Source organism: Oryctolagus cuniculus, chromosome 11 (genome assembly GCF_964237555.1).
Source record: "Oryctolagus cuniculus chromosome 11, mOryCun1.1, whole genome shotgun sequence".
In the NCBI taxonomy this organism is placed as follows: domain Eukaryota; kingdom Metazoa; phylum Chordata; class Mammalia; order Lagomorpha; family Leporidae; genus Oryctolagus; species Oryctolagus cuniculus.
The window spans coordinates 20,324,497-20,341,363 of record NC_091442.1 but is presented as its reverse complement, the minus strand read 5'-3'; the positions used below and the strand labels follow the sequence as shown (position 1 = coordinate 20,341,363).

The 16,867-nt window shown below is 50.1% G+C and overlaps 1 protein-coding gene across 2 annotated transcripts in view; it reads left to right on the top strand.

The window, feature by feature from the left end:
• LOC108175374 (lipopolysaccharide-binding protein) overlaps positions 1 to 15,929 on the top strand; it is a 29,771-nt gene extending 13,842 nt beyond the window's left edge. For both annotated transcript variants that reach the window (XM_070051848.1, XM_070051847.1), the window contains exons 9-15: positions 3,445 to 3,642; positions 4,370 to 4,540; positions 9,014 to 9,081; positions 10,123 to 10,168; positions 10,956 to 11,019; positions 11,777 to 11,853; positions 12,645 to 15,929. In XM_070051848.1, the coding sequence (XP_069907949.1) occupies positions 3,445 to 3,642; positions 4,370 to 4,540; positions 9,014 to 9,081; positions 10,123 to 10,168; positions 10,956 to 11,019; positions 11,777 to 11,853; positions 12,645 to 12,677 (657 nt within the window). In that variant the 3' untranslated portion in view covers positions 12,678 to 15,929. The remainder of the gene's footprint in view (positions 1 to 3,444; positions 3,643 to 4,369; positions 4,541 to 9,013; positions 9,082 to 10,122; positions 10,169 to 10,955; positions 11,020 to 11,776; positions 11,854 to 12,644) is intronic.
• The last annotated feature ends 938 nt before the right edge of the window (positions 15,930 to 16,867 follow it).

The following is a 16,867-nucleotide window of genomic DNA, read 5'->3' as shown; positions in this document are numbered from 1 at the left end:
CTCCTGGTCTCCCATGTGGGTGCAGGGCCCAAGCACTTGGGTCTTCCTCCACTGCACTCCCAGGCCACAGCAGAGAGCTGGCCTGGAAGAGGAGCAACCGAGGCAGAATCTGGCGCCCTGACCGGGATTAGAACCCGGTGTGCCGGTGCCACAAGGCGGAGGATTAGCCTAGTGAGCCGCGGCGCCGGCCAATTTTTTAAAGATTTGTTTTTATTTTATTTGAAAGGCAGAGTGACAGTGAAGGAGAAAGAGGGGGAGATGAAGAAGGGGAGAGCTAGAGCTATAGAGACAGAGAGAGAGAAAGAGAAAAAGAGAGAGAGAGAATCTTCCAACTGCTGGTTCTCTTCCCAAATAGCCACAATGGCCAGGACTGGGCCAATCTGAAGCCAGAAGCCAGGAGCATCATCTGGAGCTCCCATGTGCATGCAGAGGTCCAAAAACGGTGCTCATAGGGGATGCTGGCATTGCAGGCCACTGCACCACAACCCTGGCTCCTTGTTATTATTTATTGTTGTTAATTTCTTAATGGGCCTAATTAATAAATTAAACTTTATCCTAGGTAGGTATATATAGAAAAAAAGTAAATAAAATGGTACATTGAAAAGTTCATGGCAAATTAAGATTTATTTTAGTGCAAAAAAAAATTTGAAACCTATGCTAGTTTTTTTGTAACACAATTTGCCATGAACTTTTTGAAGGCTCCCAATCATATATATGGATTTCAAATATGTTTTTGCACTAAAAGAAGTTTACCCCAAGAGGACAAAAAAAAAAAGAAGTTTACCTTTTAATTTAACTTTTCACACACTTTTTGGAGTAACCTTGTAGGGTCCAGGTATTTGTGAGGCCTCTTAGACCACATGCCCCACAGAAACGGGGACGTCTATAGCGCTTTCTCCCTGGGGGTTACATGGGAAGCAGTCGGTAAAGCACTTGGTGTTGGGGGCAGAATAATGTCAGCTAATCATCAGCATTCCTTCTGCAAGTAAGGCTACCCTGTGGCCTAGCAGGTCTTCCAGGAAGCCCAAGGCAGGGCACCATTAAACTTGTAAACGCTGTGTTAGAGTCATGCCCATGAAGGCTAAAAGAGAAAGGCAGAAGGAATGGGTGGGAGGTCTGGCAGGCTTCAGTGCAGGACTGATTCCTATGAAGGGAGGGAGGGCAGGAAGCCAGCTCAGGTAGGAGGAGCCTTCGCTGCTGCTTGGCTGAGCAGTGGAGCAAAGACTGCTCATTGAAAAAAAAAAAAAAAAAAAAAAAAAAGATTTATTTTATTTATTTGAAAGACAGAGAAGACAGAGTTACAGAGAGAAGTAGATACACAGAGAGAAAGGTCTTCCATCCACTGGTTCACTCCCCAGACGACTGCAACAGCCAGAGCTGAGCTAATCCAAAGCCAGGAGCCAGGAGCCTCTTCCAGGTCTCCCATGTGGGTGCTGGGGCCCAAGGACATCTTCTACTGCTTTCCCAGGACATAGCAGAGAGCTGGATCGGAAGTGGAGCAGCTGGGACTCGAACTGGCGCCCATATGGGATGCTGGCACTGCGTGCTGGGGCTTTAACCCACTGCACCACAGCGCCAGCCCCAGCAAAGACTGCTGGCTAAGAGGAGCTCCCTGAGGAGCAGACACGTGGGGAGCCTGCTCCAGGCTGGAGTTCTATGCATGATCTTTCGGGCCCCAGCACAGGCAATGACAGCGTGTGCACCTGGCAGATCTGGGTGCAGAGTGCAGACTGGGTACAGAGGTGCGGTCAGGGTCTCCGGCGCTCACTCCCACTCGGGGCTGCCCATGCATTAGGTACATCTGCATTCTTAGCCCAGGCACCTCCAGAGGGTGCCTCCTCTTAGAGGGCAGTGAGGACAGCGCTCCACCAAGACGCTGTTCATGTGCTTCTGCTAAGACCCCTCACTGGGGGCCTTGAAGGCAGTGTCCTCCACTCGGCCTCTTTTTTTTTTTTTTTTTAATTTTTGACAGGCAGAGTGGACAGTGAGAGAGAGAGACAGAGAAAGAAAGGTCTTCCTTTGCCGTTGGTTCACCCTCCAATGGCCGCCGCTGCAGCCGGCGCACCGTGCTGATCCGATGGCAGGAGCCAGGATCCAGGTGCTTTTCCTGGTCTCCCATGGGGTGCAGGGCCCAAGCACCTGGGCCATCCTCCACTGCACTCCCGGGTCACAGCAGAGAGCTGGCCTGGAAGAGGGGCAACCGGGACAGAATCCGGCGCCCCAACCGGGACTAGAACCCGGTGTGCCGGCGCCGCAAAGTGGAGGATTAGCCTATTGAGCCACGGCGCCGGCTATCGGCCTCTTTTACACCTAGCCCTGCCCTTCTTCACTGCTCTGCCGCCCGGATGAAGCCTTGTGTTTGGGGCTGCCTTGGCAATGAGCTGTCCCCTCCAGTCTGCCCTGAGGCAGCTAACCCATTCCCTGGGGGACAGTGTAGCCCTGGGCAGCCAGCACCCTTTCCTGTTTCACTTCCTGCTCATGCTATCGTATTAAGTGAATATTGGCTGTCACCTGGGTGGTCCACCCCGGACAGCTGGCAGATCTCCAACACAGTGGTGAACTCTGCCTCCCCTGCTATGCTCACTGGGAGCAGGTGGCCTTGGCGGGAATGGTGTGAGGATGTGAGCCTGGGGGAGGCAGGGGTCATCAGCCAGCAGCCCTCCTTACACCTGATCCCCTTGAAGGGAGGCCTGAGCGGCGCACCTCCACAGCTCAGCACGACGGTGAGTGCCGGAGGAGCAGCCCAGGTAGAGAGGGAATGTGGAGTAGGGCGAGATCAGGGCAGCGGGCTGTGGACCGAGTTGCCTCGGCGAGGAGCACAGATAGGCTAAGCGCTCGGCCGGTGCAGATGGGGTACAGTGTTCCCCTAGTGAAAGATCAGGAAGTCACTGGGTGAACTGAGAACGGGTTCTATGAATGATGGCTAAACAAGGAGTTGGGGGGAAGCCAGATGGAGAAGTACATTAAATGCCAGGTTGTGAACGCTGCTTTTGTGGCGCAGTGGGTTAAGCCACCACTTGCAACCATACCTGATCCATTTCAGAACGCCAGTTCAAGTCCTGCCTGCTTGGCTTCTAATCCGGCTTCCTGCTAAGGCACCTAGGGAGGCAGCGGATGATGACCCAAGCATTTGGGCCTCTGCTACTCATGTAGGAAACCAGGGCAGAGTTCCTGGCGCCTGGCTTTCACCTGGCCTAGTTGTGGCCATTGTGTACATTTAGAAAGTGGACCAATGGCTAGAGATTCTCTGTTTCTCTCTTCACTCTGCCTTTTAAGTAAATAAATAAATAATTTTTTTTTAAATGTCAGGTTGTGGATGTGAATCGGCTCTATTTAGCACTTACCCTGAGCCAGGCACTGTTCCTAGCACATTACCCATATACCACGTCATTTCGCCTACACACAACCTGTAAGGTAAATGCTGTTATGACCCCCATTCTACAGGTGAAGAAGCTGGCTAACAAGTCAGCTAGAAAATGGCAGAAGCAGAACTTGTACCCAAGCTGCCTGACCGCAAATTCTACAACTTTAAGTACTATGGTCTCCTGCCTCTCGGGTAACTTCCTACTGCTGCTGCTGCAACTCCCCCCCGACTCTCCAATCTACCTGCACACCAACGCATTCCGGGCACTGGTTCCTCAGGTAAGGCCTCTGCCCACCCCTCACAGAGGGTAGGATAATTCTGTTGACCGAGGCCGGATTGAGAGATTGTATTTGGATACTGGTGGACTGTGTGGAGACATAGACCTTACCTGGTAGAACCGTGGGTAAAAACAGAAGATGTCAAATTAATTTTTATACAAATTCTTATCTTATCCTCGTAGCTCAAAGATGCAGGATCTGGATTCAAATCTCCTGGGTTTGATTCTCAGGCCTGCTATTTTCTAGCCTTGGCACACAGCTCCATTTCCTCATTTATCCAACAAGGATGACAGGGGCATCTGCCTCACTGGGTTTCTGGAAGGATCACATGGAAGACTAAAGCCCTCAACCAACCTAGACTTACAGAAGTTGTTCCAGGGCACAGACAGGGGTGCCTTGGGCAAGCTAATAACCTGGCACCAAGCCAGCCAATTATCATCCATATTTGATGCATTTTAGAGGCACAGTTGAAAAGTGGAGGGGGCAGAATGGAGGGGAGCTCTCAGCCTCCTCTCTCTTGAGCCAGACAATTCAACCCCAGCCCCAGACTTGCCCACAAGTTCACACATGCTGGCCTGCACGGAGGGCAATATGGTGACCATCCACTGCCATTTGAACTTGTCCAGTGGGGTGTCTTGCCCACCCCAGACACTTTATCTGGCATTCCCAATCATCGTAGGCTCCATCTTCTTCTTGCTACCCTTCCTGAGTGTCCCCCTCTCCCCAGCTGGCCAGGCTGTACCCTGATATGGAGGTCGAGCTGGAGGCACCTCCTGAATCAGAACCATTCCTGACGTTCACACCTGGAAATGTGACTTTCATGCCAGTGATGGACATCCGAGCCTTCGCCCTCCAGCCCAACTCCTCTGACCGCAAGCCACTCTTCCAACTCAGGGCGGTGAGTCTGACCCTGACCAGGGCAGCACAGGGGCGTGCTTGCTGTGCGTGGAAGCCCCTCGCATGGCTGAGACAGAGACCACACAGCTGAAGGGGTGATAGGTGCTGAAGGCTATTTATTTCCACCAGTTCCCTGAGTCCCTGCCTCCTCCATGCAGGAGACTTGGATTGAGCTCCTGGTTCCTGGCTTTGGCCTACAGGCCCAGCCACTGAGAGCAGCTTCAATGGGCCCCAGCATCCTGCTTGGAATCAGCCAGGCTTGCTGACTATTCCTACACTGGCAGAGCCAATAGAAATATTCATAGTCGTCCACTCCATCTGAGAGGTTCACTATTAAAATTTATTAAGGTTCACGCATAACCCCAATAAAATTGTTACAGATCGAAATCACTAAATTACCTTTCTAAAGAAGGTTTAAAGGAGGTATAAGGATTTGGCAATACTCTCCAAATTGACTTACAGAATCAACCAATCCCTATCAAAGTTCCCACTGGGGCAGGCATTTGGCCAAGTGGGATGCCTACTTGCCATGTCAGAGTGGCCGAGTTCAAGTCCCAGCTCTACTCCTGATTCCAGCTTCTGGCTAAGGCAGCCATGGTACACAGCAGGCGATGGCCCAAGTACTTGAGTCTCCACTATCCACCTGTGTGGGAGACCTGGCTTGTGCTCCTAGCTCCTGGCTTCGGCCCGCAGGTCTTACCACTGCAAGCATTTAGGGAATGAACTAGTAGATAGGAGTACTCTTTCTCTCGCAAATAAAATAAGTTTTTAAAAAGATCTCAGCTGTCTCTTTTGCCAGCTGACAAGCCAATTCTAAAATTCATATGGAAGGAAACTCAAGGGACCCAGAATAGCCAACACAATCTTAAAAAAGAAAAATGAAGCTGGAGGACTTACGCTTCTTTTTTTTTTTTTTTTAATTTATTTTACTTATTTGAAAGACAACTTTAACCCACTGTGCCACAGCGCTGGCCCAGGACTTACACATCTGTATTTCAAAGCTTACTATAATTTATAATGCTGTAGTAATCAAGGATAAACATGAAGAGCAGTGGAATAGGATGAAGGGTCCAGAAATAAACCTTCATATTCTGTAACTCTGACATCACAGGAACACTCATATTTATGGTCAGGGGCTCTATTGCAGCCAATTGCCTGAGATAAAACTATGCCCACCCCCACCCAAGCCATCAAGGGCCAGTTAGAAAGCCCAGACTTCAGGTGATTCTAAGTACAAGAAGGCTGTGATGTGCCTTAGAAATATACTTCAGAGTTACAGTGCTGTTAGCCGTGAGTTCAATGTTAAGGAATCAACCATATGTTTTAATAAGGTGTCTTTAAACAGAAACACATACAAGATGGGGTTATATATTGATTAGTTGACAAAAATCTGACCAGAGGGTTACAGGAACCAAACCTGTTATTTCCGCTAAGAGCAATGATTCGGTATTCACTCACTCCCTATGCATGACAACTTTATGACACCTCACTGCGCCCAGATAACAAGAATTGACTCACTGCGGACTGCAACACCTCCTCTCAAACGCTGATAGGACACCTAGCAGAGAATCAGCTCAGATAGAGAAGAACTTGGCAGCACCGTCACCCCACAGGATCAGATATTTTCAGAACCCTCTACCCACAACAACGGAATGGGCAAGAGCCATTTACAAAGTTCGTGGAAAATGGAATTGAAAAACACAGCCATGTTTCTTTTTTAAATAATATTCATTGTTCCATGAACATTTTAAAGGTTCCACATCTGCATAGATTTAAAATTTTTTGTACCAAAATAAACTTATCGGGCCGGCGCCGTGGCTCAATAGGCTAATCCTCCACCTTGCGGCGCCGGCACACCGGGTTCTAGTCCCGGTTGGGGCGCCGGATTCTGTCCCGGTTGCCCCTCTTCCAGGCCAGCTCTCTGCTATGGCCAGGGAGTGCAGTGGAGGATGGCCCAGGTGCTTGGGCCCTGCACCCCATGGGAGACCAGGAAAAGCACCTGGCTCCTGGCTCCTGCCAGGATCAGCGCGGTGCGCCGGCTGCAGCGGCGGCCATTGGAGGGTGAACCAACGGCAAAAGGAAGACCTTTCTCTCTCTGTCTCTCTCTCTCACTGTCCACTCTGCCTGTCAAAAAAAAAAAAAAAAAAAAAAAAAAAAAAAAAAAAAAAAAAAAAAAAAAAAAAAATAAACTTATCTTTTCATTCCATTTTCCACAAACGTAAAAGTACCCCTATATATGCCCACTTTACAAAGTAAATCATATTATCCTGGGCCATAAAACAAAGTTTGACAAATACAAAAATTGAAATCATGCAATGTTGTCTCCGAGTACAATGAAATCAAACTAGAAATCAAGACCAGAAAGACAACGGGAAATCTCCAAAATCATGAACGACATACTTGTATTTCTATGCAATCTGTGGATCACAAAGGAGATCTCGAGAGAAGTTAAAAATACAAGGATTGGGGCCGGCGCCACGGCTCACTAGGCTAATCCTCCGCCTGTGGCGCTGGTACTCCAGGTTCTAGTCCCGGTTGGGGCTCCGGTTCTGTCCCGGTTGCTCCTCTTCCAGTCCAGCTCTCTGCTGTGGCCCGGGAAGGCAGTGGAGGATGGTTCAGGTGCTTGGGCCCTGCACCCGCATGGAAGACCAGGAGAAGCACCTGGCTCCTGGCTTCAGATCGGCGCAGCGCGCCGGCCGTAGTGGCCATTTTGGGGGTGAACCAACGGAGGGAAGACCTCTCTCTCTCTCTCTCTAACTCTGCCTGTCAAAAAAAAAAAAAAAAAATACAAGGAATGGAATGAAAATATAACGAATCAAAAGTTTTAAGACACAGATAAAGCAATACTGAGAGGGAAATTTATAGCACTAACTATGGATTAGGAAAAAGTTCTAAAATCAGTCATCTAAACTACCAATTCAAGAAACTATAAAACCCAAATATCCATCAGCTGATGAGTGAACAAACAAAATGGGATATATCCACAGAATAGACTACTGCTTGGCAGATACATACTGCATACTGATACTATGCTTGGAAAATATTACAGTAAGTGGAAGAAAGCAATCACAAAAGGCCCCATACCATATGATTCCATGCATATGAAATATCCATTATAGGCAAATCTACAGACAGGAAGTAGCTTACTGGTTGCGAGAAGCTGGGGGATTGGAGACAGTTGGTCTCAGAAGCTGGTGGATGTACATTTTTCTGGGGAAGACAAAATGTTCTAAGCTGGCCCTGGTGATGATTGCACAATACTCTAGAAACCACTGGATTGTACACTTTACGGAGGCGAATGATAGGTCATGTGAATTACATCTCAATACAGCTGTTTTTAAACAGGTAAAAAATTAAAAGCTCAAAACACCTAGTGGTAATTGGGCATTTGCAGTTAAGATAGGCTAACTACTCTAACAAGTCACCTCCGCATTTTAGCAGTCTAACACAACAGAAGTTTATTTCTCACTCACGTGAAGTCTAAGATGTTTCTGGTTGGCAGGTGGCCTTCCACATGGTCATTTAGGAACCCAAGCACTTTCTGTCTTGTAACTGTCTTGCTCCATTGTCAGTGAATCCTCTTCACAGGGTAGAGAAGAAAATTGGGTGAAACAGTGTTTCAGTGGACCAGGTCTTAGAAACAACACATATCATGTATGCCCATATCCCATTGGCCAGATATAAGTCACATGACCATACCTGACTGCAAAGGAGGCTGGGAAATGTAGTCCAGCTGGGTGCCCAAGTGATAAAGGAAACAGGTCTTGGTGAACACATAGTAGCCTCTGCCAGGGTCCCTTGTTCATCCACCATCAATACTATTTTTTTCATCAATACTTCTTGGTCATTGCTCAGGCCAATATTGATGCTGGCCACACAGCAGAAGCCAGGTGTATCCTTTGGCTAGGACACAGTAATGCTCCTTTTTCCCCGCCACAAGCCTCCAGGACATTAATTAGGTTTCAAACCAGAGCTATTCAGTGCTGCTGCCATGAGCACTCACCCAGGTGTTGCAAGTGCGAGCTTTTCTCCTAGTAAGAAGAAGTGGGCTCAAGCAGAACATAGATGAGGCCCCCAATTCGATCACCCCTGGCAGACCAGTCCTCATCCTTAAAGACAGGGGCCAATTGGCGGTTTCTCTCAATTCCTCCGTGGTCAGGGGCTCTACAAATGCCCCTGGGTAGCCACCTCGAAATCTCAGTCATGTTCACAGTCTGAACATCTCCCTCCCTGTTCGAACGCTCCTTGTTCTCAGCTTGGGCTCACTCCCCCTCCCTGATGCACTGAAACCACAGCTCACCTTTCTATCAGCTGTGGAGCTGCCCCTTTCCCCCACCCTCCATCCATATTCTCAGGCAGCTGCTCTTTGCCCTTCGGTCTCCAATACCCATAGCATCAGGGGTTTCAATGCCTGGAGATTTGTCTCCTGGGTCAGGAGCCAACAGGGTGCCTACATGGGCTTTTGTTTTTCCAGAAAACCAACATTTCTGCCACCATCAATGTGAGCTCGGGTAGGATCTTTGGTTCGGTGGCCTCAGGAAGGTAAGAGACCATGAGTCACAGGGGAGGACTGAGGGTGGAAAGGGGACCTCCCGACAGCGGCCAAAGCATCTGGTCTGATTCACTTACAGGGCTGGGGGTGACCCTGGCCCCAGAGAGCTCCAGCAGATCGGGGTCATCATCTGCTCCAGTACCCTCTGGACAAGGTGACTTGAACATGCCCCGAGGAGAAGGCTGGAAGGGAGGAGGTAGCCTTCGGGGCCCCATCGCTCTGAGCTCCCAACTTCCCCCTCTCAGGAGTCAGCAGAGGAACCAGAAGGTCCACAAAGATGGGGACTTAAGCAGGACTAGCTAGTAGGGTGGGGGTGGGGCTTGAAGCTGAGCTACTTCATATGTAAGATCTTGGAAAACTCGACTGTACATATCACAAAGTGGGGGAGGCCGTGGGGTGACAGCGCCCCAAGCCACTCCTTCCTGCCCCACTGCTGACACAACATCAATAAGCAAGTGTGTGTTGAATCAGCAAGCTGCGGGGAGTGTCTGGGTTTTGGGCAGCAGAGACAACAGCACCTCCTGGGGACCGGCATCTGTGCCCCCACCTCACCCACCCGGGATGCGCTCCCCGCTGAGCCATGGATACAGTGCGCTCCTCAGATGAGCTTCCTGGCCTCAGGGCGAAAGGCTAGTGCTGACGGAATGCCCCGGCCCCATTAAAATGGACAGCTCCTTCAAGGGCTCTACAGAGAAGTGGCGGGGAGCATCCGGGCAGCATGCAGGCTGGGAGGGAACTCACTGGAGGGCCCTGGAGTTGGTATTTCTGCAGAGAGCTCCCAGCTTGGGGAGTGTCAGGAAGGCAGCTGGGGGCAACTGCAAGGACACATCATAATTTCTTTGAGTTAAACAAACATTATTTTCAGCAATGACATATCTTCCATCACAGCCAATGCTAGAAGACTTAAACTCACGAGCCACCCACTACAGAGTACGGCTTGGGTACCTAGCACCAGGCCAAGGGCCTTGCCCACCAGCGCCGCACAGTCCACGGGCTGACAGTGACCTGTGCTTCTCTCTTTGTCCACACAGTAAGCTGAAGCTCGAGCTGAAGCACTCCAGCATCAGTCGCTTCAACGTGAGTCACTTTCTCTCAACATCTCTTGGGTTTCTTCGAGTGGGGTTTTATGGGGTCCCAGGATATATGGCAAGGTCTGGAGACTGCCTGTGGGCTCACAGGAAATGGGTACCCACATCTGAAACTTAGCCATGTGCAAAGGGCGCTATGAAGACTAATGGGTGATAGGACATGGACATTATAGGGCATGTGGAGTAAGATACCTTCTCTGCCACCTGTTGGCTGTGTGACAGTGGGCAAGTCACTTAACCTTTCTATGCCTCAGTTTCTTTTACTGTAAAGTGGGAATAATAATAGCAACTACCAGTTGGCTAGATAAAACACTTTGACAAAATGTCTCACACACAGTAAGCTTGTAATATATGGTCACTATTGGAATGAGAGTGGCCCAAGAGCACAGTCCCTTATCCAAACCCCCGGAGAACTGATGGGTTCAAGAATTGATAATTTTTGAAAGGCAACATACAGTCCAGCCCTTCCAGCAGGACCTGGGGAAGCCCACTGTAATCAAACATGTTAATATTTCAGCAACAACATTTGAAAATAGTCACACAAAGAAACGTTAAATAGGCTCCTGACAGTTCAGGTCATGTTGCACCATGAAATGAACTTGCATGCTTTTACAGAGAAGGTGGGGTTTGGATCCATGAATCAGGGGTTGTTTATCTGTAGTGGTCAACACCTATGTTTTACAGGGGACATTGACAATGTTTCCAGAGGTGGGGGCCTGGTGTTCCTCCTTTGACTCCCATTTGAATTCATGTCTTGTCCCTTTGCTGCATGTCAGGTGGCGTTGATGGAAGCTGTCTTCAACTACTATGCGCTTACGACCATCTTCCCCTCTCTCAATGGTAAGAGTAGCTGCCACCCCGTGAAAAGATGGGGTTGCATCCTTGTTGGAGGATTTAGTGCATTTATCCATTCACCCATTCATTCATTCTGTAAGTGGAGCCTCACTTCTAGGTGCCTGGGGTTCTGATAATCCATGATCCCTGCCTTGTGGAGTTCACACCTTGTTGGGAAGCCAGACATGTAACAGGCAGTGACAACAGAGTGACAAATGCCACAAGAGGAGGAAGCCCAGGGGGCTGTGGGAGCTTAAAGGAGACTCTAAAGATGGGTTAGAGATCAGGAGGGGATTCCAGGAGATGAGGACAAACTGAGTCTCAACAGACATGGAGTTAGGCCAAGGGAGGAGGACCACTCCAGGCAGCACCGCACAGAACACATGCAGCTGGCACCCTTGGGCCAGGAGAGATGAGTCTGCCGAGTGACCTTGGTGGGGGCTGTGTTGGCAATGGTGGCTGCTTGGGAAGCAGCAGGCCTCCCACCCTCTCCAGAGATAAGAAGAGCAGAACTGCCATGGAGAAGAGAAAGCAGGCCAGATAGGCGGTGGTACCTGGGGATGCGACCCTGGGTAGAAACACTGCCTGGTGGGTGGCAAGGGAGGCAGGACTCTCGAATGCACTCACAGAGGACCAAGGAGCTGTCCAGGTGGCTCCGCTAAAGAGGCTGCATTTCCCAAGACAGCCCTGACTGCTGTCGCCAGGGGCTCAACCTCCCCGTCGTCTTTGCCCAGCTCATATCTCTCTGCTGTTTACCTTCCAGCAAAACTTGAGAAGGGCTTCTCGCTCCCTCTTCCAAGAGACACTGCTCTCGGCAGCCTGGAGTTCCAAATTCACAAGGTCAGTGAGAAGTGGGGTCTGAGCGAGGGGCTCTAAGGCCTGTTGGGAAGTTGCTATGGGGGCTGGTGGACACTGGGTGGTGGGGGGAGTGGCTGACTCCCGCCTACAGCATGGGGTGAGTCTTGGCTCCATGTAGAATAGCTCTGTCATCACTAATTCCGTTCAAATACATTTGTTGGGCATCTGTGAAGCACTCGCATTCACAGCAGGAGGAGGGTGTGCAGAGGGCAAGACTAGATGCCCCCTTCTGGAGTGATGAGGCGCCACCTGAACAAGCCTAGAATCTCGGTGGCGGGTCACTGGCCAGCCCTCAGGGGGTGATCTTGGAGAGAAATGGACTGTGCCCTCTTGGTGGAAGGAGCTGAGGCAGGGCCGCGGCAGAGATGGTCGTCACAGACCTCCTGATATAAATCCAGGATTAGTTTGCCAATGTCTTCCCGGCTCATGATGTGCTTGGAGGTAACCCTGCACGACGTCCTCATACGTTAATTGGTGAAGGGAGTAGACTCAGGTGGCACCCAAGTGTGCCTTGTTCTCTGGGAGGAGTAAAATTTGAGAAAGTGCTATGAATGCCTTCCAGAAATCAGGGGCTCGGGAAATGCTGACAAGTTCCTGGGGCCGGCAGCTCTTAGGGACAGTGCCTCCGAGGCCCAACAGCTTCGTTTCTGCTCTGACCTGGGCTTTGGTTCAAGGGAGAACCTGCCTCTCCAGGTCAAGAAATTCCTAACAGGAGGCATCCACGTGGCTCAGCAAATGATCTTTCTTGTCTATCCCTCTTGCCTCCTCTCTAGAACTTCTTGCTTGTAGGAGCCAACATTGATTAGGCTGAAGATGGAGAAGGAGTTCACTGTGGCCAGAGGAGTGGATGATACCATGGCCAGACCTGCCTCTGACCCTGCGGAGGCCCAAGGCTGCGGCCACTCTGCCTCATCTCCCATGGACAGGGTCACCACAGAACTTGTGACATCTGAAGACACACCTGACCACGGGCCACCTTCTGCACCTTTCTCCTCGCTTCTCCTTCCCATGTCCCCACATGTTCTCTTTGTACCTGAGCTCAGCCTGACATGAGACTAGTCTGCCACGAGAATCAACTTCCATAGAGGAAAATGAGTGAGCAGTGGTCAGGCACCACGCAGCCCACAGCATCCTGCTCAGCATTAAACATGCAGAACAACCTGGTTGTATAAGTCATTTGACGGCACGGTCCAGGGAACACGAGCCAGCCAGACCTGGGCTCAAAGGCTCATTCTGCCACTTAGTGAGTGTACAATATCGATGGAGATGGGGAAGACCATCCAGCTTCTAGATGGGGGACACGGGGATTCCAATTTTCTGATGATTTTTCCTGCACTGACTTCTGTCTCTGGGCATTATGCCGAGGAGGGTGCAGGGGGTCAGAGAGTGAATGAGAAAACACATGGACTCTGCTTTCCTCAAGCTTACGGTCAAAACCACAAGCCCAGCTTAACAGAGGCCAGAATCCACCCATCCCTGCCCTCTAGAATGGATCCAGCAGCTTTTTTTTTTGAAGATCTGTGTTATTTATTCGAAGGGCAGAGTTACAGAGAGAGAAGGAGAGACAGAGAAAGAGATCTTCCATCAGTTGGTTCGCTCTCCAAATGGCTGTAACAGCCAAGTCTGAGCCAGGAACTCCATCTTGGTCTCCCACATGGGTGGCAGGGACCCAAGTACTAGAGCCATCATCTGCTGACTTCCCAGGCACGATAGCAGGGAGCTGGATCAGCTGGGACTCAAACTTGCCCTCCAGTATTTTTTTTATTTCTTTTTAAGATTTATTTATTTATTTGAAAGTCAGAGTTACACAGAGAGAGAAGGAGAGGCAGAGAGAGAGAGAGGTTTTCCATCCACTGGCTCACTCCTCAACTGGCTGCAACAGCTGGAGATGCACTGATCCAAAGCCAGGAGCCAGAAGCTTCCTCCAGGTCTCCCATGTGGTGCACTCCAGTATTGAAAGCTGGCATTACAAGAAGCAGCTTAACACTGAGCCAAAATGCCAGCCCCAGAGACCTGTTTTTAAGGGATATTGGAGGGTAATAACCACCTGAGGCACCAGCATTCTATATGAGTACTGGTTCGTCTCGGCTACTCCACTTCCAATCCAGCTCCCTGCTAATGGCCTGGGAAAGCACTGGGAGATGGCCCAAGTGCTTGGGCCCCCACACTCATGTGGGAGACCAGGAAGAAGCTCCTGGCTCCTCACTTTGGATCAACCCAGCTCCAGCCTTTGCGGCCACTGGGGAGTGAACCAGAGGATGGAAGACCTCTCTCTGTCACTCTTTCAAATAAATTTTTAATAAACAAACAAAAAGAGCTGGGAGAATATAGGTGGTGGCTGGCGGGGAAAACCCCAGCGGATGAAGAATTTGCTCAGCCAGAGGCGCTGAGTTAACTTCTCTGACCTGACGTGACACCTTCGCACACAGCCCTGTGGTGAGGGTGACAACACAGTCGTTCCTTTCCACAGATGCTCTGAGACCCATCTCTCCCTTTGGTGGAAGGTGTACCCTGGAGCACCTTCTGTTGCTGCTATATGATGCCAATAAACCTGTTGAGCACAGGTTTGCCCTTGGTGGACTTCACCAGATGGACTTTAGATTCCAACAAGACCCTCATTGCCACAGACTTCCACGTTCTCTGCATCTGCATTATTCAACCCAGCAGCCCCAAGACTCAAATTTTACATTTTTACGTAAATAGCCAGACGTGGCTTGTGGCTTCCCATAATGGACAGCAGTTTGAAATAAGCTCTGTGAGGCGCCCTGTTTTGCTGTTACCCCCCAGCACTCCATAAGCATTTGGAGTCTATCTATATATTATCTATCTATCTATCTATCTATCTATCTAATCTATATATCTATATATTATCTATATACTTAGCTGGGATCACCTTGAGGGCACAACTATCAAATTCACCACTGTATCTGTACCTAGCATGGCATCTCACTCCTAAGTGACCGCATAAGCTTTTTTTGCAGCAAATGTGCCTAACTGCCCAGGTCTGAGTTCTACAGAAGCTCCCATCAGCTGCTTTGCCGGGCCTATGAGGTTCCCAGCAAGGGTTGTACCTCCGTGGCCTTAATCCCAGTTCTTGGGTCACTGTGGTCAATGTAATCTCATTTCCACAGACCCTGGAGCCCCACACGGCTCCAGCTGCAGAGAGCAGAGGTGAGAAGCACGCGTGATGATGCTATGCCAGTGACTGGCATCTCCATGCAGACTTGGTTCTGGCTTCGTTCTGCTACTCTGCCTGCCCCAGCAGCAAACACTGCGGATCGGCCTTGGCTTTCAAAGCGGATTTCAATGCAGATTCTCTTGGCATCTTTTCAGGCAGCTATGGCCTGAGAACTCAGAAGATGGTCCTTGAAGAAAAGAGCAAGGCTGAAAAAGGACTTTTGATTTCAGTTAGGAACTGTTGGCAGGGTAGGGCACTTCAGCCACTAGTTATACCTGCCCCAGAGCGAGCATTTGGTCTAGCAGTTAAGACGCCAGCATCCTACGTCGGGCATTAGGTCCAATTCTTAACTCTGGTTCCTGACTCAACTCCTGCCAATGCAGACCCTGGGAGGCAGCAGTTGATGGCACAAGTAACTGGGTTCCTGCCAACTACCAGGGAGACCTGGACTGTGTTCCCACCTCCCTGCTTTGGCTGGGACACTGCAGGCATTTTGGAGTAAACTAGTGGATGGGAATACTTTCTTGGTCTTTGCCTTCCACATATAATTTTTAAAATGTCTTTGAGGGGCCGGCGCTGTGGCGCAGCAAGTTAACGCCCTGGCCTGAAGCGCCAGCATCCCATATGGGCACCGCTTCATGTTCCGGCTGTTCCACTTCCCATCCAGCTCTTTGCTATGACATGGGAGAGCAGAAGATGGCCCAAGTCCTTGTGCCCCTGCACCCATGTGGTAGACCGGGAAGAAGCTCTTGGCTCCTGGCTTCAGATCAGCGCAGCTCCAGCCATTGCAGCCATCTGGGGAGTGAACCAGCGGATGGAAGACCCCTCTCTCTCTGTAACTCTGATTTACAAATAAATAAAAATTAAAAAAAAAAAAAAAGGCTTTTGAAAAGCGTAGGACTCCCTTACCGGAGTGCCAGTTTCAGCCCTAACTGCTCTGCTTCCGATCCAGCTCTGCGCTGATGTGCCTGGGAAGGTAGCCGATAATGGCCCAAGTGCTTGGGTCTCTGCCACCTGTGAGAAACCTGATGGAGTTCCTGGCTCCCGGCCTTGGCTTGGCACAGTCCTGGCTGTTATGGCACTTGGGGAGTGAGTTAGCAATGACAGCTCTCTCTGATGCTCTTTCAAATAAACAGATTTTAAAAGTTAAAAAAAAAAAGTGTGGGCCTCACTAAGGCAGGTCAGCTTGAATTCTGCAACACGCCCAGCCAAGGTAATTCCAAGTTCAAATGCAGAGATGAGGCAGTTAACTCCAGCACAGCCTTTGGGACTTACTTCCTCTGTGCAGGTCACCATCTCTTGACTGTAGCCACTGACTACCCCATCTGCAGAGCCTGGCCCTGAGGACACCTCAGCTGACACCACATAGTTTACCCCAAGATAGTCTGACCAACCTGACCCAGCTTTTCCAGAACTCTCCTAAATTTAGCAATGTTAGTTTCACTTCCTGGAAAAACCCTTTCAGGCCTAGGCAAACCGGACAGTTGATCACAAAGCAGGGAATTCCTGATGAGCCAGGTTCTTGAACTCCAGGGTACTCAGCCTGCTCTAGTGACATCAGCCCTGCCTCCCTCCACAGCCCACACTGACACCAGCCATCATCCCAACCCTGGCGTGACTCTTCTGCAAAGCTGGCAACCTTCAAAGGTCGTAAACATGAGTCAACTGCCAGTACCTAACTGTACACCTCAATCAACAGCCCATTTCCCCTGCCAAGCCTGAGTGCACGCAGAATAGGAAAGGCTTTGCCGGTGCCGTGGCTCACTAAGCTAATCCTCCGCCTTGCGGCGCCAGGACACGGGGTTCTAGTCCCGGTCG